General features: G+C 40.1%; 1 protein-coding gene and 1 pseudogene across 1 annotated transcript; both read right to left on the bottom strand.

Moving 5' to 3' along the window:
* Window positions 1-1,363: 1,363 nt before the first annotated feature.
* LOC121434734 (solute carrier family 25 member 40) lies at window positions 1,364-27,518 on the bottom strand. The gene is made up of 12 exons (XM_041633664.1): window positions 27,365-27,518; window positions 23,354-23,425; window positions 23,126-23,249; window positions 21,203-21,262; window positions 18,217-18,323; window positions 15,063-15,130; window positions 13,227-13,351; window positions 11,942-12,115; window positions 9,593-9,702; window positions 7,542-7,623; window positions 3,424-3,504; window positions 1,364-2,937 (listed from the first exon to the last, which is right to left on the bottom strand). Exons 3-12 carry the CDS (start codon window positions 23,223-23,225, stop codon window positions 2,831-2,833), a joined length of 1,014 nt encoding a protein of 337 aa, XP_041489598.1. The 5' UTR covers window positions 23,226-23,249; window positions 23,354-23,425; window positions 27,365-27,518; the 3' UTR covers window positions 1,364-2,830.
* LOC121434812 lies at window positions 12,156-12,299 on the bottom strand (annotated as a pseudogene).
* Window positions 27,519-27,651: the final 133 nt, after the last annotated feature.

The raw sequence follows: 27,651 nt of genomic DNA on the forward strand, positions 1-27,651 counted from the left end.
TGGACCCAGCAATACCACTCTTGGGAATATACCCAAGAGATGCTCTATCAAATGACAAAAGCATTTGTTCAACTATGTTCATAGCAGTATTATTTGTAATAGCCAGAACCTGGAAACAACCTAGATGCCCTTCAATGGAAGAATGGATGAAGAAAGTATGGAATATATACACGCTAGAGTACTACGCTGCAGTAAAAAACAATGACTTCTCGAATTTTGCATGCAAATGGATGGAAATAGAAAACACTATCCTGAGTGAGGTGTCCCAGACCCAAAAAGATGAATATGGGATGTACTCACTCATAATTGGTTTCTAGCCATAAATAAGGACCACGGAGTCTACAAGAGGTGAACCTAAAGAAGCTAAGGAAGAAGGTAAACCGAAGGAAAAACATATAGTTGTCCTCTTCGCTAAGGGAAGTAGACCAAATTTCCGGGGAGAAAATGGGATCTTGGGGGGGGGGGTGGGATGGGGGTAAGGGGAGATGGGGAGAGAAAAGGTAGAAGGGAAGGAGGGGGGACCTGGGAAACAGGAGAATTGGGATAAAGGAAAGGTGGATAGGGGAGCACGGAACCACAATTCTTAGTTAAGGGAGCCACTTTAGGGTGGGCAAGCGACTTGACCCTAGAGGGGCTCCCTAGTGCCCAAGATGAGGTTCCCAGTTAGTTCCTTGGGCAGCTGAGGATTGGGAACCTGAAATGACCCTATCCTAGAGCAATACTGACGAATATCTTGCATATCATCATAGAATCTTCATCTGGTGATGCATAGAGATCGAGACAGTGACCCACACAGGAGCACTGGACTGAGCTCCCAAGGTCCCAAGGAGGAGCAGAAGGAGGGAGAACATGAGCAAAGAATTCGGGACCACGAGGCGTGCATCCACCCACTGAGACAGAGGAGCTGATCTACGGGGAGCTCACCAAGGCCAGCTGGACTGTGACCGAAAAAGCATGGGATAAAACCGGACTCTCTGAACATGGCGAACAATGAGGGCTGATGAGACACCAAGGACAATGGCAGGGGGTTTTGATCCTACTTAATGTGCTGGCTTTGTGGGAGCCTAGCCAGTTTGGATGTTCACCTTCCTAGATATGGACGGAGAGGACCTAGGACTTAATACAGGGCAGAGAACCCGGACTGCTCTGTGGACTGGAGAGGGAGGGGGAGAGGAGTGGGGGGAGGGGGAGAAGGGTGGGAGGAGGGGGAGAAGGGTGGGAGGAGGGGGAGAAGGGTGGGAGGAGGGGAAGGGAAATGGGAGGCTGGGAGGAGGTGGAAACTTGTTTTTTGTTTATGTTTTTTTTCTTCTTTTCGCAATAAAAAAAATATTTTGATGAAAAAAATTGCAAATACATATATGGATATATTAAAATTTTAATGTAAATCAACACAGGATTGTAACATAAAATCCATGATACAATAAACCCTGTATCATTTATTTCTGATGAAACATACAAACACTTTCTACAATACATTTATTCTCCCACCAACACTAGAGATCACTGTCACCAAATACAATATGATGTTGGGGCAGGGAGGGAATACTTCCTGTTCACAGAACGCACACAGAATGTATAAAGTGCTTTTTGCTTCACTGGAATAAGTCAAACAGAACAGCATTTCTTACACTGCCGTCTCATTTATTTATTTAAATTATCATCTGTGCAGGAGATCAAACTCAGGAGTTTCACATTTCAAAGGCAAGAGTTCTACCCCTGAGCTACATTCCAGTCATACTTAAAATTCTCATTCCTGGGCCATTAAGATGGCTCAGTGGGTAAAGGCACTCGCTGCTAAGCCTGGGGACCCCAGTTCAGATCCCAAGACCCACATGGTGGAAGGTGAGAACTAACTCATCAAAGTTTTCCTCTGACCTTCATATAATATACACAGACATATGCACAAAAAATGAACCTAATTTTTAAGAACCTCATTCCTACTTAGTGATAAATATATTCACGTTTCACGTACAATTTATACAAACAGCCGGTAGGCAATCTGTGGTATCTCTGTGTGCCTACAATCTGTATGCTGTCACCGAAGGAAGGCTTTTCCACTTGTAGCAGCAGCATCTGGGGATATCGCAGAAAAGACTTGAAACTTTTGGATCGTTTTATATTTTGGTCTTTTAGATTAGGGCATGTTCATTTTATCAGAAAAAGTTGTAGAAGTGGCCTAAAGAACTCTCCAACAATGACACTTGGGAGACAAGCTAGGTAAAGAGCACATTCCGGGCTCTAAACTATTTACTCCACTAGTCTAAGTACAGCATGGGTTTCTACTGCAGATCCAAATTTGCGTGGTTATACATCAGTGAAAATATACCCCACAGAAACATTAGAGAAGGGGAATGCTATATGCACTCAGAAATCTCCTTTCTCTCCTAAGAAGTAATTTTCTCCGCAAGATTACAAAGTGGATGCAGCTTCTGGATAATGTTTCTTTCTTTCTTTTTTTTTTTTTTTTTTTTGGATTTTCGAGACAGGGTTTCTCTGTAGCTTTTGGTTCCTGGTTCCTGTCTTGGAACTAGCTCTTGTAGACCAGGCTGGCCTCGAACTCACAGAGATCCACCTGCCTCTGCCTCCCAAGTGCTGGGATGAAAGGCGTGCGCCACCACCACCCGGCTGGATAATGTTTTTAAAATCTCATAAAATTAAAACTAGGATTATGATTTAGAGGTAGATTGGAAATTATTATTCATTTAAATTATAGGGAAGACAGATAAATTCACACTGTAAGAGAATAATGTTGAAAAAACCCATCTTTCCTATCAATCTTCACCTTGTTTGGCACTGGTTGACATTTTACGTCAAAAGTCCATCAAGAGAATTACTGCCTTTTAACATTTTGTTTCTGGAAAAAAGCCTTTCCAAATTCATATGTGCTGATCATAATGGCACAAGCAGGAGCAATTTTAATTAATCGAGGAATTAGACCTGAAAAAAAGAATGGAAGGGGAATAAATTTTATTTTATGTTTTTTGTTTTTGTTTTTCGAGACAGGGTTTCTCCGTAGCTTTTGGTTCCTGTCCTGGAACTAGCTCTTGTAGACCAGGCTGTCCTCGAACTCACAGAGATTCACCTGCTTCTGCCTCCCAAGTGCTGGGATTAAAGGTGTGCGCACCACCACCCGGCTGAGCTTATTTTTTAAAAATGCAGCGTTATGACCAAATTTAATGAATTGCAATACCAGATCCCATTATCATACATAGGTAGGAAAGAGCAGAACACACTGCTCATTCCCAACTTCAAATTCAAATTGTACTTATAACAATAAAGCTACTATTGGATATTACTAACATAACAACATTTAAGAGAAAATAATAAATATAAAATATTAAGTATCACTTCTTCTTAGAAGTCAATTACAGAAAATTTAAAACTCATAATTGTGTTCAAAGACTGTAAAGCAAGGATTTTTACCTGTAAACAATGCAGAAAATCCATTTTCAGAAACAATGTTCTTCATTATAGCCCAGGTTGACACATGCAAAGGCACAGGAACTATAAATGTTAAAGAAAAAACACCGTAAAACAAAACTTAACAATCTGTTCTGGTTCTTGCTCTATTGCTGTGAAGAGACACATGACAAAGGCAATTCTTGTATAAAAAGACACTTAATTGGGCTTCCTTACAATTCTGGAGTTGGTCCACGATCATCACGGCAGGGAGCAGAGAGGCATGGTGCTGGAGAAGTAGCTGAGAATTTTATTTACATACTGATCCTCAGGCAGCAGGTAGAGGGGGAAACACTGGGCCAAAGCCCAACCCCCACTGGTACATCTCCTCCAACAGACCACACTTATTCCCACAAGGCCACACCTCTTAATCCTTTTCAAACAATTCCACTAACGGGGACCAAATATATGAGCCTATGGGGCCATTCTTCATCAAACCTTTACAAGATCATATATAAATAAGTGTGTATTATCTTTGGTTATTTCATTTTAATAAAATATGTTCTTAGTACATAGCCTAGGCTGACCACTCTCTAGCTGAGGCTAACCTCAAGCTCACAATCTTCCTGCCTCAGCTTCCTGAGTGCTGGGGTACGAATGTGAACCACCAGACCCAAATTCAATTTTTAATACCTGGTTTCCTTAAACAGGTGGCAACTCTACATGCAAATGTGTCCTCAGTATACAAGCAAGGAGGAGCACACACAATCAAATCAGTGGTGCTACTGTTTGTACTTTCTTTAATGTTCAGAGTCTCAACAACGAAAAATGGAAGTTAGAGAAAACTCACCTAATATATCTAATGTATTCTCATCTAAGGCAATTCCAGAAACAACATTTTCATTTCAATTTTATTATCCGTAGTTTTAACAGAAGAAAAAAAATGTCTCTGTCTAAGAATGGTTCTGAGGATGAGTCTTTCTCCTAATGCAGTTCTGCTTCAAACACAGCTTTCTAACCCGATCTGTACTGTTTCCTTCAAATGATAGGGTCTAGGTAGCAGCACATCTCTGTTATTCCACTCGAGTATGGGATGAGGGACAAGATAGGAAAACTTCGCTAAAAGGGATGACACTAGATCCAAATATGAAGCCTCTAAAGAAGTGCACATCTTCACCTTGATTGCACACCGTTTCTAGCCAGTCCACAGAACAAAGACAAAGTAAGTTTGGAAACAATGCTCAGAGGCAGGCAGGCTCTCCTGTGAACAGCCCACTCCCGGCCGGATAATGAACAAACGACCCTATGCTGCCTCTTCTGCTCTTGAGAACTGCATGGTAAGATTTTATTTAGCAATGTTTATACCAAGGCCAATCTGCAGTCATGAAGGCAGACTGAAGGACACAAGACGGAAGCAAGCAAGACAGATAGAGAGATTACAGAAAAAAATCCTCTATTTTTTGCCTGTTTTAACTGCAGACTGGATGAGTAGATTAAAGAAAGTCCAAGACCTAGCAATATGCTGACTAGATAAAATCCACATCACTCGTGAAGAAACAGACATGGAAAGAAAACAGAAGCCAAACCACACACCTTAAGGTGCTGGCAGACTCTCCTCCTCTCATAAAAGCCAGAGTCTTCCTATGTAGGCAGCCAGGCCTCATCGGGATCTTCCTGCCTCAGCCTCCCTGGTCTTGGGATTATAAACATGCACCACCTCACAGTGACTGACAGAATAGATTTTAAGGCAAAAAGGATCCAAAAAGACAAAAATCGCTATATTGTATTAATTCCCTAAATATTTAAGAAGAATGAAAATGATTAATAATTTAAATAATATTTAAGTTATCATATATGTTTGGAGAAACTTAAGCTCTAGAAAACAGACAAATTTGGGTTAAGTTTAAAATGGTGACGTTAAGTATTACGGTGTTTAAAAAGTTAATAATTAATCTGTGCACTTATGAATATGTACCGTGCACACATGAGGAGGTCAGAGGACAACCTGCTGGAGACAGTTCTCTCCTACCACTGGCTGGGACCTGGGAACTGAACTCAGGTCATCAGGCTTGGTGGCAGGAGTCTTACCACTAAGATTGGTAAGCAATCTTAGTGGCCCAAGTTTTTAAGAAGTTAAATAAAAATGCTGTATTCATAGATGAGGTAAATGTTATAGAACTGGCACTTACTATACCCTATATGCTTCTGAATGTTGCGTCTTCTGGTAGGTTTTTGAATACCTTAATTATTGGTGCTCTGCTGCCTGGTACCTAACCCAGAGCAGACATTCAGTAACTGAGTAACAGATGAAGACTGGGCAAATCATTCCATACACAGTTCACTGACTTTATGCCTTGTTTGGGGTGCTTTGAATGGGAATGGCCTCTGCAGGCTCATGGGTTTCAATCCTAGGTTCCCAGCTGGTGGAATTATTTGGGAAGGATTAGGTATGGCCCTGTTGGAGGTGATGTGTCACTTGGGACTCCACCATTCCAATGTCTCTTGTCTGTCTCGCTCTGCCTCAGATGTGAGCTCTCAGCCACTGCTGCAGCCCCCTGCCTGCCTGACAGTCATGGACTCAGTCTCAGAACTCCGATCCCATGAAATGCTTCTTCTGTAAGCTGCCTTGGTCATGGTGTTGTCACAGCAACAGGAAAGTGATGAAGACACTTAGAGATAAATGACATCACTTCAAAACTGAGCAAAGCTATTCGGGGAAGGGGGGGATAAGTAATGTATAATAAAAATGATGTGCAATAAAAAACAGCTCTGGACTATTTATTGTATAACTTTGCAACCCATATGTACATTGTTGGACTGGTAATCTATCAGTTACTCAAGAGGAGCAATAGGTCAAAGTGGACAGTGGGGGTCTAAGAAAAACAACCCAGCTCTCCTTTAAGGTTCCGCACTGTGAGCTGAAAAAGAGAGGCACTGACTAGAAAAAAGCAGTAACTGGTAAGACTTCAGCCACTGAAAAGGACGGCTTCCATGTCTCAGCACCACCAATGCCACAGCCATACTGCTTATGAGAAATGATACCAGACAGAAGACTCCTGACGCAGATACTTAATGGGCAAAATGCATTTTGAAGAGGAGGAAGGAAAACAAAATAATTCTAAGTCATCAAAGGTAGACAGTGCTTAGGCAGCTAGAAGGCTCACTGTGGGAAAGGAGACCGAGAGGATAAACTATAATTAACCCCCAGGTTTCATTAGTGTCGAATATTACAGGAAACTTTGCATTTAGTAAGTCAAAGATAAAGCCATTCAGATTAATTTATAGGGATCTATAAACAAACAATGCCAACTTTATGTGAAATCAGTCACAGGTTAGAAAATATTATTTACATTAACTTAAGTCATCATGAAGCTTATACAAAACATTTTTATAATGGGCAATTCCTTTAGGCCTGTTATATACCATTTCTTTTTCCTTTTCCTCTCATCTCTCCCTTTTCTAAGCAGGTCTCACCATGTTCACTAGGATGGTTTCGAACTCACGATCCTGCCTCCAAGCCCCAAATTTTGGGATAACAGGCTTGCACAATCACAGCCAGGTTCACTAGACTTTTAAACCAAAATGAATGACGGTATGAGTGGCAGGGTCTAGTAGGAGTGAATAAGAGCACACTTCATTCTAGAGGAAGTTACAGGTCACAAAGACGTGGAAAATAAAGAGGAGGAAACAGATAGGGATAATAGTAAGAATTAAGGAAACTAAATATCAACTTCATTAAAAAACTTCCTAAGTAATTTCTTACCATTCTTTTGGGAGATGAGGTCTTACTATGTAGCCATGGATGGCCAGATTTTTTTTGGGGGGGGGAAAGGGGGGTCATTCATACTGACCTGTCTTAATTTATTTAAAAGAGTATTTACAAGGTGAATAAAAATATAAATTTGAGATAGGTTTGAAACAAACTACTAGAAAAATTATAACAATGTAGCTTTTCATGATAAAAGTAATCTTTTTTTTCTTCATAGCAGTTAAGAGTATTCCAACCTAAGGGTACACCTTCATCAGTTTCATTAAAGAGGAAAAAGGTCAGAGGGAAACAGCAGTGTCTCCTGATTTTCTGCACCCCTAACAAGTCACGTGAGGGAAGCACCGGTGTCTTAGAACGCCTTAATTGAACTCACCTCTCCCAGTGCTGTATGTCCAGAGTTGTGTCTGCTTCTGTGTTTTCACTACATCAAATGGCAAAGTTGCAACAGCTGCAAACTATCAAAAAGTAGGTTTAAATCCTTAATTTTTAAAAAAATATTTTAAAAAATGTGTTAGCACATGATTTAATATGGATAATCACAAAATCACAAACTGAATTTTAAAATAAACCAGATATACGTAAATCTTTTATTGATGAAAACACATTACATCTTCAGGATTTATCATAAAAGTAAACTGCCTCAGAAAGTCCTCCATGGCTTTATACCCAGATTTCATAACTGATTCTCCTGTGCCATACAATGCTATTGTACTAGGTGTTGTCAGTGCGTATGGGGGTGGCGCTCCCAGACCTCACACTCGCCTTCCACCTCAACTGAGCCCCAAGGACTCTGACACTCTTGACACTGATGTCTACATCTGCCAAGTGTTGGGATTACAGGCATGAGCCACCACACTTAGTTTTTAACATATTTTAAAGTAGAAATTCTTCAGTCTGTATTGAGCATGTGAAAATTTCCAGGAAACATTTTCTAAATATTAGAAAAATTAAATTTAAAAGTTAATGAAAATGTAGTTCAAACTTTTAGTTTCCATATACCTTTGAATCGATCTTATAGCTGCAAGGGTTCAACAATCACATTTTCTAAACTCTTCTCAAAGTAATGTAATTTAACACCTTTTTCCATACTGCCTTAAGATTTAAAAAGATAATTAAATTCCTTTAAGAATGTTCTCATATCTGATACAATACCCATATGCAGCATTTTTGCTTCCTAGCTCATGTCTGAATAAATACATTCATAAAATGTCTCTTAAAAATCACATTTTATTTCATCGCAGCAGTGTGCTGTTCTTGCAATCAGTTGCAAAGATTGCAGACAATATGAAAACATTGCCATTTTCTCATCCCCACAGTCGAGAGGCAGCAGGCTGCTCCTGCGCATTCTAGTGTCAGCTGAGACACTGCTGTGTACGCCATCACAGCCATTCCAACTGTACAGACAAATCTTTACTTGAAAGATTAAAAATTAACAATTTATGTTCAGTAGCAACACTAAATTGTAGTCGTTCCTATTCCTGTAGAGCTGGCGTACCCCGAGGTCCTCATTCAATTCTAATTATTTTTGCCCCTATGTTTACTGCTAGCTGAACTGACCAAGATCTGAACCTGTTTTCTGATTTCTGCATGTTCAACACTAGCTGCCTTATCCTAGGTTTTCTGGCATATTATTCCAGTTTTCCTGCAACTTTCCACCTCTCTACTCAGCCCTTTAAATCTCACTTGTTTTCTTTTTAAAGACAACGGACGTCATCATGTCGCCCAAGCTGGCCTTGCACCCAGGTCCTCCTGCTTCCGCCTCTCGGCACAGTGCTGACTCAGTCATGCTGCTCTGTAACTACGATCTGCTGTGTCGTGCGGCAAATGACCACACATTAATTTTGGAAGTAATGGATCTAAGAAAACTCTCTCTGGCCAAGGATGAACCTGTACCACTTGGAGGGTGAGGAAGGATGAGCTTCCTAGTCCCAAAAATGGTCCTTTATGATTCTTCCCTTCTGCTTTCAATGTTTCTCGAAATCCTTTAGAAATTTCTAAATAGCCAAAATGTTTCCAAAGAAGCACAGCAGCAGAGGCTAGAACACCATCTGTTGGGTTTGGTGATACATATTAGATAAAACTCTGTGACAATCAGCTCTCCACATCTAGTTCATTGATTGACCTAATGTACTGCAAAATACTCTGTAAGAAAAAAGGGCTGCATCCACACAATCATGATAACTGGAATTGTCTAACTAATACAAGTTTGTTCAAAAATGAATGCGTGCAGAGTAAAAACATAGAACGTACATTTGAAAATAATTTAATGGCTAATAGTTTATTTTCTGAAAATAGGAAAAAATGTCCTTTTAATATACATGAAATGCTAGATAAGATCTTGTTCTGTTTCAATACTAATTAGTAATTTTCTGGAACAGTAACAACAACAACAACAAAAAAACAAAACAAAAAAAAAAAACTTACAGAACCAGACAATGCCCCTGAAGCAAAGTTGATCATAAATGTCGGTTCGTATAAACCAGATTTCTCACACAACCACTTCTTTAAAATTTCATAGTTATACCAGTACATTGCTATAAAACAGAGAATGAAATGAGCACAAATTTAGAAACACAATGCAGACTTTAGAGAACAGAGCTATAATGTTACAAATCAAAGTAAAACAGAAACTCTAGTCTTGACACACCTTTATTTATGCTTAAAACTAAGCGAGACTAAAAAGGGGGGAACTGAAATTCTGACTAATATTTTAAGAGTCTTTTAAGAAAACAAAAACTTCTACATCAATATAGCTAAAGTATGAACAAACACCTGACAGGGCAAGCAGAAGAAAGAACAGGAACAGTGATCTACAGCACAGTGCAGGATTCAAGCAGAAGAAAGGACAGGAACAGTGATCTACAGCACAGTGTAGGATTCAAGCAGGAGAAAGGACAGGAACAGTGATCTAGGGCACAATGCAGGATTCAAGCAGGAGAAAGGACAGGAACAGTGATCTAGGGCACAGTGCAGGATGCAAGCAGGAGAAAGGACAGGAAGAGTGATCTAGGGCACAGTGCAGGATTCAAGCAGGAGAAAGAACAGGAACAGTGATCTACAGCACAGTGCAGGATTCAAGCAGAAGAAAGAACAGGAACAGTGATCTACAGCACAGTGCAGGATTCAAGCAGGAGAAAGGACAGGAACAGTGATCTAGGGCACAGTGCAGGATGCAAGCAGGAGAAAGGACAGGAACAGTGATCTAGGGCACAGTGCAGGATGCAAGCAGGAGAAAGGACAGGCACAACGTACAGCAATCTACAGCACAGTGCAGGAATGTATAGCGAGACAAAGCACAGTGAACATACATAAAAGGCCATACACGGTGGCTAGATGGAGGTATTCCATAAATAAGGGTAGTTAGGATAATTCATGTTACATACTGCATTAATAAAGCCATGGGAGAGCTTACTTATGATGGTAAACATTTAATAAAATTAACCCTTCCATTTAAAGCAAACTTAAATTTCTTGAAAATATAGAGACAAAAAGTTATTTCTTCAGACTGATAAAAGATGTGCAGCAAAAATTTGTAGCAGCAGTGACTACTAATATATAAGAAGAAAAAGAAGTCCTAATGTATAGTATCTACAAAAAAAGCTCAAAAGAGCCGGGCGGTGGTGGTGCACGCCTTTAATCCCAGCACTTGGGAGGCAGAGGCAGGCAGATCTTTGTGAGTTCGAGGCCAGCCTGGTCTACAAGAGCTAGTTCCAGGACAGGAACCAAAAAGCTACAGAGAAACCGTGTCTCGAAAATCAAAAAAAAAAAAAAAAAAAAAAAAAAAGCTCAAAAGATATTTAGAAAAATGGCATTTATTCACTTTTCTAAAAGGCGTCAGATATCAGCTAATAGGAAAATCTCAATTGCAATTATACTACCCACAAAGCCTTGTAAAGCATATTTATTATAAATATACAATTTAAAAAAGAACTAGCAAGGTGTGGTGAAGTAGCTCAGAGAGACTGGCTGTGGATCAAGATGAAGAACTCCTTCTCCAGCACCATGTCTGCCTACAGGATACCATGTCCCTGCATGAAAATAATGGACCAAACCTCTGAAACTGTAAGCTAGCTCCAATTAAATGTTTTCCTTTATAAGAGAAAAAAAATTTTGATTTTTATATGTTTTTGCCTGCATGTGTCTGGCATGCCTAGTGCCAGATCAGGAGATATAAGATCAGGAACTGGTTAGGATGGCTGTGAGCTGCCATCTGTGAGCTGGGAACCAAACCCAGGCCTTCCACAGGAAGAGCAAATGTAGCAAGTGCTGTTAACTGTCGGGCCAACTCTTCTTACTGTGTAGTCTTCCAGCCTTGCCTCAAACTCATGGAGATCCTCATCTCTCCGGATCTCTGTGTTGTTGCTATTACAGACATGAGATTTTAAAATATTTATTTTTAATTACTGAAAATTAAGAGTTCAGTTAATTTAAAGTTGGTCTTAAGTATATTTTATAATAGTTTGATTTGTATTTTATTTGCCTTATGACTTATTTAGGACAGTGTTAAGGTAGTTTGTATTATCTGAGTATGCCTATGTACCAACAAATGCTTAGCAGCAATTAGACACAAGAGAAAAGACAAGGACCTGAATGAGAAACTGGTCCATCATTAAAGGCTTGTGCAAATCTCAAACTCAAACAATGAGCAACACATCTGTGGTTAATACGGAAAAAAGTTTACTTTTAACCATAAAGAGTTTAAAACCTAGTAAAATTCATCCACGACCCAAGACAAAGGTCTAAAACTAGCAGCGACGAGTAAGACAAACCCACCTGAGAAAGGCACATCTCTGAGAATAGTAGGAGCCCAGCCCTTCCAAAGGGAGATCCAGCCTTCTTCAGACACTTTCATGCTCACAAACTGATGTAGTTCCTTGTAAGAAAACTTCTTAGACTGTATCTTAGTTCTGATCAACTCTAATGGACTTATCACTGTTACTGCACCAACTAATACAAACAGGAGAACAGAAACATGAAAGCAGATATGATGGGAGCTGTTTTAATCCCCTCCCCCACGGCCAGAAATCATACACTCAAGTTTCCTGCATTTGGGGAGCTTGCAGGGGTCAGCACACCAGGAGCACAATGAACAAACCTCACCCTGGAGAAACTCTCCTGCCAGGCTAAGTCTATACTTTGTATTTTTAAAAATTTAATTTGCTGACAAAGTAAAAGGTTCCTGTGGCATTTACAAATATACTTGGGGGTTTTTTATTTCAAAATTTTAAATGAATATATTTTGTTTTGGTTGATTTCTGTTTCTTGTCCCCATCTCCACATTGCCCCTCTCCTCCCTGCATCCTTCCGCCCCCAGCTAGTCTACCTTTCTACATTAATACTTCATGTGTCTATGTTATCTTCAGCCATTCTTAATGTCTGTGAAGAATAAAATAGAATCACTAACGATGTCAAAAGATGTTTTTCTCATGATAATTGTGTTAAAATTGACATATACCTTCTTGTTCACGTTAGCTCTTTCGAGGGTCATACTAGAAATGCTAGAGTCAAGCAGAGAGCCCAGAGGACCAAGAGATAGACAACTGCTTCTCTTCTCATGCTGATGCAGGGCCTCACTATGTAGCCCTGGCTGGCACACAACTCTCTCTATAGAACCAGCCTTAGTGACCTGTCTCCAGGGGCTGGCATTAAAGTCATGTGCTACCAAGTCCAGCATAAGCCTCTTTAAATGTTCTGCACAAACACAATCTTCCTTCTAATTAAGCTTTGAATCATTAAGTTTATAAAAAATGTGATTAAAGCTTTGACCTGAGTCATGTATGGGCTCAAATATATTGAAAATTTAGGTGAATAAGAATAAATTCTAACATCATTCTTAATAATTAAGATTTAAAGAACATGAGATAATCCCATCTCATTCTGATGGCAATCACCTACTTACTACATGACTTCTGGAGTATGGATATCAATAATTAATACAAACTAGAATGCAAAATACATCATACCAGTATTCTGTATATTAAACAGATTCTCTGTAAATGTCAGAATTTAAATAGATGTTCTAAATAGAAATCAAAATGAAAACAAATTCATTACTTACATCTGGCAACAGTTCCAGCAACTATTGGTATTCGGGTTTCATTTTCTCCTAATTTAGCTCTCAATAAAGCACTTAATTGATCATAGCAGGTAAAATAAATAACTGTGGCAGGAACGGCCATCACTCTGTTAAAAACACAAAATAAGTTAGGAATTATCAAAGGTCCCAGCTATACTGTTAAGTTCATATATTATAAGTTTTTATATGGGTTAAACTAGAAATTATAACTATCCCCTGAAAGAAAGGTACTTGTGTGCACATCTGCGTGTATGTATGTGTACGTACCTGGACAGGTGTGTGTGTGAGAGTGTGTGCATGCACAAAGACAAAGGTCAATGGTAAGTGTCTTACTCAGCTGTTTTCCAACCGACTTCTTTTGGGGATAGGGTTTTGCACTGCACCTCAAGCTAAATGATCTGGCCAGCAAGCAGCAGGGACATCCTGTGTCTGCCTCCCCAGTGGTGGACTACAGATGCGCATCAATGTGCCTGACATTAAGTGTGTGCTGGGAACCACACTGAGGTCCTCAGGCTTCCATGGAACGCACTCTACCACCATTTGAGCCATCTTCCCAACTCCAATTTTTCTTGAAAGTCTAAGAACTACTGTAAAAATTTAAACCGCAGATCATATACCACAGCTGCCTATGAGTAGCAGATTACAATCGCATTGCAGGATCACATATGTTAGTTGTGAAGGAATTCTGATGAGATTTTAGATGAAAATATCAAAAGGAATTATTAAATTCAAATAAAAATTTCAGGCAACCGTTTGTCATAGAGATGAATGCAACAAGCAATCATTTTATGTTTATAGAGTATCACAGTCACAGTGACAGACCACAGCTTAGAATTCTTATACTCTACAGAAATGGCCAATGCTAAGAATTCAGAAACAGGACTGAATAGTGGTCACAGAGCTGTCACCAGCACTATCATCTTAGCATTAAAAGATATGCCTCACGTGTGACTCAAGACTGAATGATCCCCTCCATAAAAAAGCAGATGAAGTTGGGAGAACAAATGAAGCAGGGGAAGCCTGCCAGAGTTTTTACATTCAGCTTTTCAAACTGACAGTATTCATTCATAAACCGGTACTTAACAGAGAACTAGAACTGGATAAACAGATACTCATAGATCTAACAGTTTTAGCACAACAACAAAAAACATCAAATTATTTTCAAGCAAAATAAAAACCATGGACAACAAAAACTTAACAGAGCGGGCTTGGTTCTTAAATTGTCTATACCACCTTCACGAGAGCCTATTTGTATGCTAGCCTTTAGTCTCTAGAATATTTCTGAGGGGACTACGTCAAGCATGTCTAAAGCTCCTCAGCAGTTTGTCTACTAGGATTAGGAAAAGATGTGATTTGTGGCATGCAACTACTCTACTTTCTTTCTGGGGTATGTATGACATGCTTTCAGTTACAAAGAGAATGCTCCATGTAGCCTACATGCAAGAATAACTGTACATTCTGAAACTCAGGTCAGTTGCCCAAGGCAGAAACATGTGACACACTGCAGGTACTTGTTGCCAGAGTAAGTACATCCTGTGCTACAGCAGGAGAGGGCTTTAGAAAGTGTCACATGGTCACTTAATCACGTCTTTTCCCTTACCAATTAGACCTGTTGTGCTGTAACTGTAACAAACCACATACATGAATACACCCTTCCCTGGGTTCTGTGAGTCCTTCTAGAACACCAAATGTACAGTTGTGAAACTCATGAAACAATACTTCAGGAAATGAAAGAGTCCTAATATTAAAATGCAGCTTTGTTCAATGGTGATGAACAACCATGATTACAACCATGCTTAGTAGAAAATTTCAACTTACAGAGTAGGAGGGAGGCCACTCCACAGGGATTTAATGCCCTCATTTCGAAGAATCTTTACAAAGGCATCCTAAAATTATAACAGAAAGGTAAACAAAATCCATATTTAAAACTGATAAGATTTATGATAAGTAACTGGTAATTTCAATATTTTAAACATTCATTTCTAAAACAAACTTTTGTACTTATGGGTCATTCTTTAAAAACAAGAGAAATTTCATATATGTAAGGTAGAATGTATTCTTACAGACTAAAGTCTCCATTACTTGTTTTTCTTTGTTTCTATCTAACAAGCTTTTGAAGGGCTGGAGAGATGGCTCAGCAGTTAAGTTTGCTCTTCCAGAGGACCTGAGTTCAGATCCCAGCACCCACATTAGGTGGCTCAGAACTGCTAGAAGTGCATCTCCAGGGGATCCGAGGCTCTCTTCTGGCCCCTGTGCGTGCACTCACACACATGTGGACATAGATTCACACAGACACATATACAGAAATTAAAAATTCTTTAAATAAAAAGTTTTTTATAGCATGACTATAAAAAGGAAGTACAGAATTGATCACAGAAACTCTCCTAAGTATGAAATCTGAGAGTGTCATTAAAGACCACTTTGGAGAGGAATCAGAAACTAAAGCAAATAACAGACAAACTCTTACAGTTTAATAAAAAACTTTAAAAGACGGAATAGAAATAGCACCATGTAAAACACGTTCGACATCATTAACCACTGTGAAGTGAACTGCACACCACTTCAAACACACCAGACGACTGAACCAGACAGACGAGGTAGGTGCAGCCGCGCATGCCTGGGACCATCTGTGGGGCTCGGCCAGGAAGAGCAGCCAAGCAGCACACTGAAACCTGCTCCCAGAATGGAAGGACGAAGGGAAGAAGGGGGAGGAGAAAGGGAGGAAAGCAGAGAAGGAGAAAAGGGGTCCTGATGACGACTGGGTAATTTTGAAGCCTCATATATTACTTTTGGGAAAGTAAGGTGATATACCCATTTTGTAAAACAGTTTGGCAGTTTCTCAAAAAGTTAAAGTGGTACCACACAACCCAAAAATTCAACTCTAGATATACATGCAGGAGACATTAAAACACATGTTCACATAAAAATTTACATGTTCATAACTGCATTATTTCCATTATTAGTGGAAATAACCTAAATGTCCACCAGCTAATAAACACAGAAATAAAACAAGGTATATTTATAAACCAGTACCCTACATACGCCTAAAAAGATGCAGACACAATCACAACTCCGCAGCTTTAAGAGCCGTGTTAGGAAAGGCTACTCACAAGCTGGGAAGAGGAAGAGAACTTTTAAGATACATTTGCTCTCCTCCAGCCAACCATTACTCAGAACCAGGCCAGCAAAAGCCAAGGAGGTCGTCGTCTCAATTCCCTTTAAGGCTGGATGAAGCTCTGTAGCACCTTCAGGGGGTTGGTGTCACAGAAGATCACCACGATAAACTTCCATCCCCAGATAACACTTCTGTCTACTACACTAAGGCGGTGGTGACAGAAGAGGAATGTTGGAGCGGGAGGAACTGGGCCATCACCCGACAGTAATGACGTCACTCCACCCCAGAGCCAGAGGAAAGAGCCCAAACTCCCACTTCTGCCCATAGTCATTTCCCCCAAACTTGCTGCCAACTGGAGGTGAGGGGAGAACCTAGGTTTCTAGCTATGCTGCATTAACCATGTGACACTCCCTCTTCCTCTGTGAAACCACGCCACCCTCTCAAAAAAAGTTTAGACAAAATGTTTAACTAGAATTTTGAGTTTAATAACAATACTCAAGATGCCCATTCTAAGAACTAGAAAGGTGTTATAATACACAAAGACAAGACAATAATAAACACAGAAATTGGGATAAGATGTCTGAGTTCCCTGATAAAGATTTCAAAGGAGCTAACATTAAAAACAAAACAAAAACACAGAATGATCATTTATCAACATACTTGAAGTTAAAAAAAATTAGACTGCTTCAGCTAAGAAAGACTAGACAAAAACACGGCTGCTAAAAATGGAAAAGATAAACATGTAACAGAACACACGGCAAGAAAAATAACAAACAGAAATAAAAACGAAAGGGAAAAGGCAAGCGCTTACATCTGTAATTGCATTAATATAATCCGTCTATTAATTAAATAACAAAAATTGACAGTAAATTTAAAACCTACATTGAGGGGAAAATGTTTGAATGATAGTGTTACAAGTTAAAAAACACACTGGAAGCTGGGCATAGTGGCACACCACTTCAATCCCAGCACTTAGGAGGCAGAGGAAGGCAGATCTCTATGGGTTTGAGGCCAGCTTGGTCTACATATGAAGATCCAAGTCAGCCAGGGTTATATAAAGAGACGCTATTTCAAAAACCAAAACAAAACAAAATTCACTGCAAGACCCAACATAGTAAAGATTTCATTTTACCCCAAGCCGGGATAGAAATTTAAATATTAGAGATATTAAGAAATAACTTTATCTCACATACCATCCCATCGGCCCAGACAAACAAAATGAATGTAGCAGCTTCATCCCAATATTGAGAACTGCAAACAACCCTGAATGGAAATGTAGCAGACCTACATCAAACCATCGAGCGATTGACCAGAAGCAAATAGCAGGCTCATACAGAGCCTGGATGCATCTCCAGGGGTCCGGGTGGTGTGAAGTGAAAATGCCAACCCCTAAAGGCAGCATATGCCATGGTTCCATTTACATAGCATTCTTCACATCATGAAGTTTTCTAAATTAAGAACAGATTAGAAGCTGCCAGGGGTTACAAAGCAGCGGAGAGCACCAGGAAATGGGTCTTGTTCTTCAAAGGAAACAAGCAAAGTCCTCATAGTGCTTTCCTTAAAAGTGCATTGATGGTAATACTACCAAGGATACGGGACAAGCATACATGACGTTGTATGTTTATAAAAGCATGGGAGATCTACAAATCTCAAAAAATTTAAAAATGGCTTTAAAAGTTACTTCTTTTTCCTATATAAATAAGAGGAACATATTAAAGTTAGAAAGTTGTAAAGAAAATTCTTTACCATGATTTAGTATGATGGGCTTTTAATTCCCTTATAATTAGATAGTCACACAGAAGTATAAATATGAGAACAGAAAACATACAAAGATTCCAAATAAAAGCATCTCTTTACCAGTGTTCCCTGGAAATTTCCTGGCTTCTTGTACCATGCTTTCTTGCTCCCATCTTCACAGACACACATGTGATCCATGAGTCCGTTGCTGTACACAAAACACTTTCCTAACAAAGAGTCCAATAACCAGTGATTACTTCATACAATGACATTATTTTTACAGATAAGCGGCAAGTATAGCGAGACTAGGAAAGTATAGAAAGAGGAGGAGCATTTTACATGTCAGCTCTTGCACACGAGGGAAATCTGCTGTCAGAACACACAGAACAAACGTCACAAACACAAGCATGCAGTGCTTGTCCTGTTATTTGTACCGCCGTCTAGACAGCTGTCAGCTCTACCTAACTTACCACACCTGGTCCCTACAGACTCACACTGCTGACAGAACTGTCTTCTCTGTTCAATGAGACAGAATTCTGAGTCATAATGTATAGGCCTAAGCATTCCCCTCTGCATCCACAACTTTCTTTAATGTGTAAACATAACCTTTTGATCTCTTTTTACTATTCTCTTGCCCTTATCTGCAATATGACTGCTCATATCACCATATTCCTACATACTCAACGGGAAAGCTTTAGCTTACTTTTAAAATTATTATTATTATTTTCTCCTCCGTATTGATGCTGAGACCCAGGGCTTCACACATGCTAGGAAAGCAATTCACCTACTCAGCTATATTCTCAGAATAGGGAGGATTCAAATAAGACAACTTATCACAGCTCAGTCAACTTTCTGCTACCTCTGTTTGATATGCTACCTTTACAAAGTTTTCAAAGACTGATTATAAATTGGTGTTCTTGTCCATCTGATAAGATATAGAACTACTTTTATCCAATTCCACATAAAGTCATGAACAATACTGCATTATAAAATGACAGAGAGAAACAGGTATGCTAACTGCAGTCCTTCCTCTCCCCCTTTTCTCCTCCAAATCCAGCCCCCCAGTCTCACCCTCATCTCAGACACCGTCTGCAGCCTCCCCCTCCTTTCTGTCCCCATGTCCAGTTGATCAGAAGGACCTTCTCCAACCTCCCCCCTACTTATCCTTTTATTCGACCCAACTCTATCAGGTTTTTTTGGAATACTAAACATATAGAACAAAAAAAAAAATTATTAAAAGCTGCAAGGGACAAGTAACATATAGAAGCAGACCTTTAAAATAGCACTTCTCAATAGAGATGCTGAAAGTCAGAGGGCCTAGACAGATAAATGTTTTACAGACTCTAAGAGAGCCCAAACTGTAAAACTTTTGATCACAATGGAGAAATAAGACATTCCATGATAAAACTGAGCCCTATAGAAGGTGCTAGACAGAACAAACCAATGAAAGTGGTAACCCCGCCCCCGAACACAAGGAATAAATAATCCCAGAGGGAAAACACACACACTCAAGACCTATCCTTCTGTTGTATACAAGAAACACACCTTAACATCAAGGATGGCTATCAACTCAGGGTAAAAGAATGAAAAAAAGGTATTCCAAGGAGATGCACCTAAGAAGCAAGCTGGTGTAGCCATTTTAATATATGACAAAAATAGACTTCAAACCAAAACTAATCAAAGAGATAGGGAAGGACACTACATTCAATTCTTAACATCTATGCCTCAAACACAAGGGCACCCAAGTTCATAAAAGAAACACTACTCCAGCTAAAATCACACATTGACCCTCACACACTGATAGTGGGAGACATCAACACCCCATTCTCACCAACAGACAGGTCTCCAGACAGAAACCAAACAGTGAAATGTGGGAGCTAACTGATGTCAGACACCACATGGACCTAACAGATACTACAGAACATTTCACCCAGACACACTGATGTCAGACACCACATGGACCTAACAGATACTACAGAACATTTCACCCAGACACACTGATGTCAGACACCACATGGACCTAACAGATACTACAAAACATTTCACCCAGACACACTGATGTCAGACACCACATGGACCTAACAGATACTACAGAACATTTCACCCAGACACACTGATGTCAGACACCACATGGACCTAACAGATACTACAGAACATTTCACCCAGACACACTGATGTCAGACACCACATGGACCTAACAGATATTACAGAACATTTCACCCAAACACAAAAGAAAATACCTTCTTCTCTGCACCTCATAGAATTTTCTCCAAAATTGACCACATACTAGGACACACGCAAATCCTAACAGATATAAGAATACTGAAACCCTCCATCCTATCTGACCACCACAGATTAAAACTGGGTATCAACAACAGAAAGAGAAGAAAGTCTACAGACTCGTGGAAACTAAGCAAACTGGATCGACATATGAGTTAAGGTCTTTCTAGAAGTGAACGACAATGAGTACAAAGCACACCCACTTATCGGATACAAGGAAGGTAGTTCTGAAAGAAAACCTATAGCACTAAATACCTACATTAAAAAAGAAGAAAAGGAGAGACCTCCTTCTAATAACAGCACTCCTGAAAGCTCTAGAATAAAAAAAAAATGACACCCAAAAGAAATAGATGGCAAGAAATAATCAAACTCAGGGTTGAAATCAAGAAAACCAATAACCTCTTTAAAATACTTGAAAGAAATCACTTTGATGTGATGGTTTTGTTTTATCTTACTATGTTTTATTATGTTTTGTTGTTATCTCTTAGAAACCTGTTCTTTTCTAAAGAGAGACTGAAAAGGACTATTCTTGTCTGAATAGCATATACTCACATATACAGTCAGTCTCTACTTCAATAAGGTAGTCCATAAAAGTGTTAAGATACAGATGGATAGATGTATTTATATACAATAAATAAAGAAGGATAGCTACCATACACATTTTTTTCTGCCCACATCTCATTAGGTACAATTAGAAGGTAAAAAAAAAATGGTTCTAGATAACATATCAATTCTAATAAATTAACAGAAATACTATGGAAACAAAAACGAGTACAGTAACATCTTAAAACTCTAACAATACTGTCACGGTATCCAATATACATACCTTTGGGGAATGGGTTGTTCTGGGCTTGGAGTCGAATTTTAACAACATCCAGGGGTGTCACTATGAATATAAAAGTTTTTAATTAAGATATGATATCTCTAAATCTCTAAGAGGTGCATGGTCATTTAAAAAACCACCCATCAACCCGTACTTTTCCTAGTTTCTATGTGATGGGTAAGCTGTTTAAGAACAGCACTGAACGTGTGTCCCACCACGGAGGAGTTCTGTTGCTCCTATGTGTGGCTCTTTGCACGGGTGTCCTCAGCTAGCGAAGACAGACGGCCAGCCACGTCTCAAGCACAAGGCATTTCTATCTGCAGCTACAGCTCCATTAAGACTAAAGCACTACAATGTTAGAAAATATTAAAGCAATGACTGAAACTTCTAAGTCTAAAGATTTGAGAACAGCTTCCTATTACAGGTGACTAAAAACTGGACAGTGCTGGTCTTCCCAATACGATCAACACATCTGCATCAAATAAAGGCTGTAGGAAATGAAGTTTGGGGTAGGCTAGCCAGAAATCATCTTCAGCATTAGGTTATGCCATCCATTGGAACAACAAAGAAAATTTGCATCTTATTTTTATTTGAATATTCTAGTTCATGAAAATAAGAAAAAAATGTCAAACTGTGGTTTCAAGAAAACTATTCCTCATCAGAGAACAAGAGAGTCACATTAGATAATTTGTAAGGTCATAATGAACTTGAATTCTGACCTAAAGATACACCACAAAGCAATTGGTTTACATGTTGTAATCACTTGCTATCTTAGTTAATCAGTCAACTTAAATCATTCAAATGCTACGGTATCATCTATGTCATTTGGCTCTGTCTGTAAGAAATGCACTGTATGGCCGGGCGATGGTGGCGCACGCCTTTAATCCCAGCACTCGGGAGGCAGAGGCAGGCGGATCTCTGTGAGTTCGAGACCAGCCTGGTCTACAGAGCTAGTTCCAGGACAGGCTCCAAAGCCACAGAGAAACCCTGTCTCAAAAAAAAAAAAAAAAAAAAAAAAAAAAAAAAAAAAAAAAAAAAAAAAGAAATGCACTGTATGAAACATAAAAAGTGACCCTTAGAAATGTAAGAAACTCTTGAGTGGCCCAAAATTATATTATCCTATATGCAAATATTTTATCCCTTTTCTATTTTGAAAGACCTAAAGGAACTGTAAAAGTTTAATAATGCTGATAGAGACCTCCAATAACTTATTTTAAAACTAATTTTCTTCCTCCCTGTTTTTTTTTGGGGGGGGGGAGGACAGTCTCTCTATTATTGTCCTGGAACACCTATGTATACGAAGATCCACAGGCCTTTGCTTCCCAAGACCTGGAATTAAAGGCATGTGCCAGCATACCCAGCTGAGACTCCTAATTTTCAATGAAAACATAAACCTCAGAAAAATAGGTATCATTCCCAAGTGCAGCGGCAACCCGTGAGCGAAAAAGCAAGGACAGAGATTCGATTCTCTTCATTTTCTGCTCTTTTCACATCATTATGCTGATGAAGAAATACTGGCATCCTACATACCGCACACGATAGTTAGCCTGGGGACTTGGTAAAGTCCTGCCACATGAGCACATGGACTAGCGTTTGAATCCCCTGCATCTGTGTTAAACATTTGGCCCAGTGGCACTGGACTGTCATCCTAGCAAAGACTTGGGGTTTGGCTTCAGTGAGAGGCTGTCTCGAACTGGCCTCCACACATAACTGCACACACATATGCATGCATGTGTGTGTACACACACACACAGGCACACACACGAATATGGGGAAGAGCAACAGAAGACACTGACATTGACTTCTGGATGCCACATGCACTCATACACAAACAACAAATATGTATACATACACACATCCCTCAAAAATATCATTACTTCACAAATAATAAACTCAAATGGAATATTCAAAGTTACATAATTTTACCCATTAGTGATGTCAATATAGCTCCAGTACAAGAGGCAATCATTTGCTGAAGAGGTGTTACTTGTATTGTTGGTGGTGGCCCCTCGGTTTCAGGCTCCATATTTTTAACAAGTTTAAAAAAAATCTGTTGAAGCAAAGATAAAACAATACATGTATACATACAAATATAATATATACAATATATGTATATATGTAATAAGGTTTAGTGGAAAATATCTTCAAAATTACCTGCCAAACTATAAAAACAATAACCAGGAGTGCTCACTTAACATACTCAAGTCTTGGGTTTGCTCCTCAGCCCTGCAAACATAAAACATAATAGAACAGAATAAAATTTGTATCAAAGCACATGCTTTATCACTGTCAAAAGTAATAAGTTACAGATGAAAGCTAGTGTGCCGCTACCATAACGAGCACACACCTCTGGTAAGACGTGCTTGGCTACGCTGTGTGAGTAGCGCATTTGCAGGACAGGTAACCAACAGGTAAGGAAACATCCTCTGACCAAAGCCAGAACAAAAGCATCTAACCACTAAGAATTTACAAACTCGGTACATTTATTCTCTCTTTTCTTTCTTTCTTTCTTTCTTTCTTTTTTTTTTTTTTGATTTTTCGAGACAGGGTTTCTCTGTGGTTTTGGAGCCTGTCCTGGAAATAGCTCTTGTAGACCAGGTTGGTCTTGAACTCACAGAGATCAGCCTGCCTCTGCCTCCCAAGTGCTGGGATTAAAGGTGTGCGCCACCACCGCCCGGCATAACTTGGTACATTTAAGATGAACAAGACTCAGACCCCTTCTCTATTCTACAATAGAGCACAATGTAGCACAATTGCTACTGCGTATTAATAGTTGTTTCATAGTTATAAAATTAAAAACACATGGCCTTAATGGGTATCTCATAAAAACTTCACGAGACAAGCAATATTTGTTACTTTTTGGAAGACATATATACAGATGTATGTATCTATACATACAAACAAATTTGGACTTTGATATATGAGTACATGATGTTTTGAGAAAAACAGTAAATAATATTTAGGTTGTAACTACTCTGTTATAAATATAATACAAACACTGATAAATGTTCATATCATTTTTAATGCTCTGCAGAGTGTATAAATAATGCTTAAACAATCTCTTATACTTAGGTTATTGTCGAATTCTCAGTGGCAAGTCATCCTGATAATCTCCTATTCGTGTATCTTTTTGTAGTCTTTCTATACTTACCTTAGTGAGGAAACTAAGGCAGTTAGCCTATAGTATTTATTATGTACACCTTTAATCCCAGCACTCTGGGAGCCAGAGGCAAGTGGATCTCTGTGAATTCAAGACCACCGTGGTCTAATAGAGTGAGTTCCAGGACAGCCAGAGCTACACAAAGAAACCCTGCCTCAAAAACAAACAAAATAATAATACAGAGCCAGGTGTAGTGGTGCTTTCCTTTAATCCCGGCTGTGGGAGGCAGAGATAAGAGTTCAAGGCCAGCCTGGTCAGCAAAGTGAATTCCAGGGCAGCTCGGAATATACAGGCACACCCACTTTCAAACAGAACAAAACTACCCTTACTACAAAGCCTAGTGTGGTGGTGAACTTCTCAGCTCTCAGGAAGCTGGAACAGAAGTGAGGGCCTTACAGACCAGTCTGGACTTCACAGCCAATCCATGGCTCACTCACAAACAGACTTTGATGCAAACTTCCTTTCCAGAAAGACAGACTATTCACTGTCATTCCAATCATTCTGTGCCTTTTCAACTCTCCCCTCTTGTCTCGGCCCCTCCCTGTCCTCTGCTTCCTGGATGCCTTGAGTTGAACCTCTCTGCCTCTGCACTTCAGTCACACACACACAGCTGGTAAATGAACCTAATACAAAGAGCTACTATTGGAGGCCTCAAGTGAGCAGTAGGCAGCGGCTAAGTCTAAGCTTTCCTATGGATAGGAAAGAAAACAGGAACACTTTTTGGCGAGAAAGGCTTCAAGTGAAAAGTGATAAGTATTATTAAAGTATTCATCATGTAAACTCAAGAATATAAAGCTTCATTTGGTTATATGTGACTTAATCTGAAAAGGGCAGATTAGGCCACCTTTGATAATCACAAAAGTGAGGTAGACTGAGCAGATATTAACTTCATTAACAGAAAAATATTACAGAATAAGGGGGCTAATATTTGGCTATAGATGTAACTCAGTGGTAGAACACAAGGTACCAGTTCAGTACCCAGAACAAGACAAATACACACACACACACACACACACACACACACACACACACACCACACTTAGAATTTGCCCATGATCATTGAAAAATTACTTTAAGACTAAATGAATTCATTTCTCTTGATTCATAGCCAAATACATGTTCAGTTAGCTCCAGCAGTGTCTAAATGTTTATCTTTGTGACATGATATGGTTATCTACAAATGTGTTGGGCCACATTCTTAGCTATCGTAGAATGCACATAGTTTATGCACCACAAGTTGGCTTCCAGCTTTAATCCTAGAACTTGGGAGGCAGAGGTATGCGCACATCTCTGTGTTTTGAGGCCAGCCTGGTCTACACAGTAAGTTTCAAGATAGTCGGAGCTACCTACAAAGACCCTGTCAAAATCAAAACAAAAAGAACCAAAAATAAACAAACAAACAAGTTGGACACACATAATTCTGCTCAATATTCCCCAGTTTTTCTCAGCAGGATGCTTTAATACAGTTTCTTAGTATAAAGAACTCCAGCCCCGTTCATTTATTCTTGAATGGAAACCCTTCACCTGAAGGACTCTTCTCTCTGGGGGGCTGGAAGGCCACCCGGGAACCTTGGTATCCATTAAAAGTGGGCTTTTCCTAATTGGGTTTGATTAGGGCTGATCTGGACTACTGTGTCTGTGGAGAGGCTCGTCGGGTGCAGAAACTTCTACTTCCCTATATTATCACTCAGAGTGTCACTTCGGAAATGAATGACACAGCAAAGCCATAGGTCTACATTTCGGGTGTTAGTCGTTCTGAACTCTTGAGAATGGAGGTGTGTGAGCAGAATGACAGCAATTACAGATCTCTTCCCTGTGTGAGATCTTCACTGTGCTTTCAAGGCTACTCCCCGCTAGCTCCCACAACAGCAAACAACTATGCCCCTTTTCAAACTAAAACCGAGCCTCAAAATTAACCAACTCCTATAGTTTAGTGACGCTGGAACCACCTCAATTCTGCAGAAAATTCCATGACTTCCCACCATTGCTTTGTCCCTGGTTCTTTTCCAGCTCCCGGTTCCTTTCCCCAGCCTGACTATCCCTACTTCTGTATCCCATGTGCTCTATCTACTCCAGGGCATTCCAGCCCTCCCTTGGGCTTCAATTCTAGTCTGTATTAACATTTCTCAAACATTTAAAGCATCTTACAAACATGGACATTCTGTGTTCTTTCTGTAGCTTACATTTCGAAAACCGAGTTTTCCTCTGAAAATGTTAAATGTTTGCTAAACCTATATGACTCCTTCTCGAGATCTGTTAAGCACGTGTATAGAAACTCAAATCCATCAGTACAATGTCTCAATGTGTATTTCCCCTTCCTGGCTCCCGCTCCCAGACTGTGAATACAAATACCTCCAACTGTCTACTGAACAGTTTAATAAAGTCAGACAGTTCCACGAACAGTTCCTCCGGGCTCTATCCTTAACCCGTTCAAAACAAAATCATTTCCTTGAGCAATCCTAATCCATCTTAGTGTCCTGTCTTTGGCTAACAGTTTCACAATTCACTTGTCTGTGCTTCAATATACTTATTTGTACTGACTGGTCTGAGGTACTGCATCAAAAATCAACATCATAAGAAAGTCAATTAAGGTCAAGAGTTAAGAAATGCAAAACAGAACAAAACACAACGGTTGTAAGGGTGAGCAAGCAGAAGTATACTCAAAACAAGTTTCGTGACGCATTTTCCCATCTATAAAGCAAAATTAGAAAAATCACAAACACCTCAATTTCGTCTTGACATAATCCTATTACTATTACGGTTTTACAGACGAAAAACCCTGAGACTTCATTTTCTACTCTTTTATTGTTGCAAAAAGAAAAAAAACACACATATACACAGACGGAACAGATCTGCACAGAACAAAAGTTCCCAAGGGCAGCGAGGGTCGGGTCCGCCGGGTGGACCCCCGCCCCGCCATCACCCTGGTCACCCAGGCCCTCTGCGGCCTGTCTGCGGGTCAGCCGGAGCTCGGCCCCGCGTCCGTACGCGGCGCACTGGCGTACCTGGTGGCGCGGCGACTGCAAGGCGGTGTCCCAGCAAACCGAGCAGGTGCTGATGGCCACCCGGCCTGCGAGGCTAACAGCACCCACCGCCGGGGCAGCTCCCCACTCGCGAGTCCGCAGCGCGGCGCGGGAACCCCAAGGGCGCTCCAGCCAGCCTGGGTCTGCCGCCCGGCAGGCCCGCGCGCGGGGCGGAGTCACAGCCCGGGGGCGGGGCCGAGTCCCGGGGGCGGGGCCCGCGGCGCGCGACCCCGGCAGGTGGAGCTTGCGCGAGGCGGGCCCGGCGCAGG

This window comes from Microtus oregoni, unplaced genomic scaffold (assembly GCF_018167655.1).
Source record: "Microtus oregoni isolate MIOR12 unplaced genomic scaffold, Mior012 000044F_ref0000062, whole genome shotgun sequence".
In the NCBI taxonomy this organism is placed as follows: Eukaryota; Metazoa; Chordata; class Mammalia; order Rodentia; family Cricetidae; genus Microtus; species Microtus oregoni.

Bases quoted from the DNA above. Each gene is read 5' to 3' on its own strand.
- LOC121434734 (XM_041633664.1), bottom strand. From the start codon at position 23,225: ATGGAGCCTGAAACCGAGGGGCCACCACCAACAATACAAGTAACACCT. The intron at 7,624-9,592 runs GTAAGTTTTTTT...ACTTTTTGATAG, and splicing joins CAGGGGCATTGTCTGGTTCT to TTTGCAGCTGTTGCAACTTT. The intron at 2,938-3,423 runs GTAAAAATCCTT...TCTTTTTTTCAG, and splicing joins ATTTTCTGCATTGTTTACAG to GTCTAATTCCTCGATTAATT.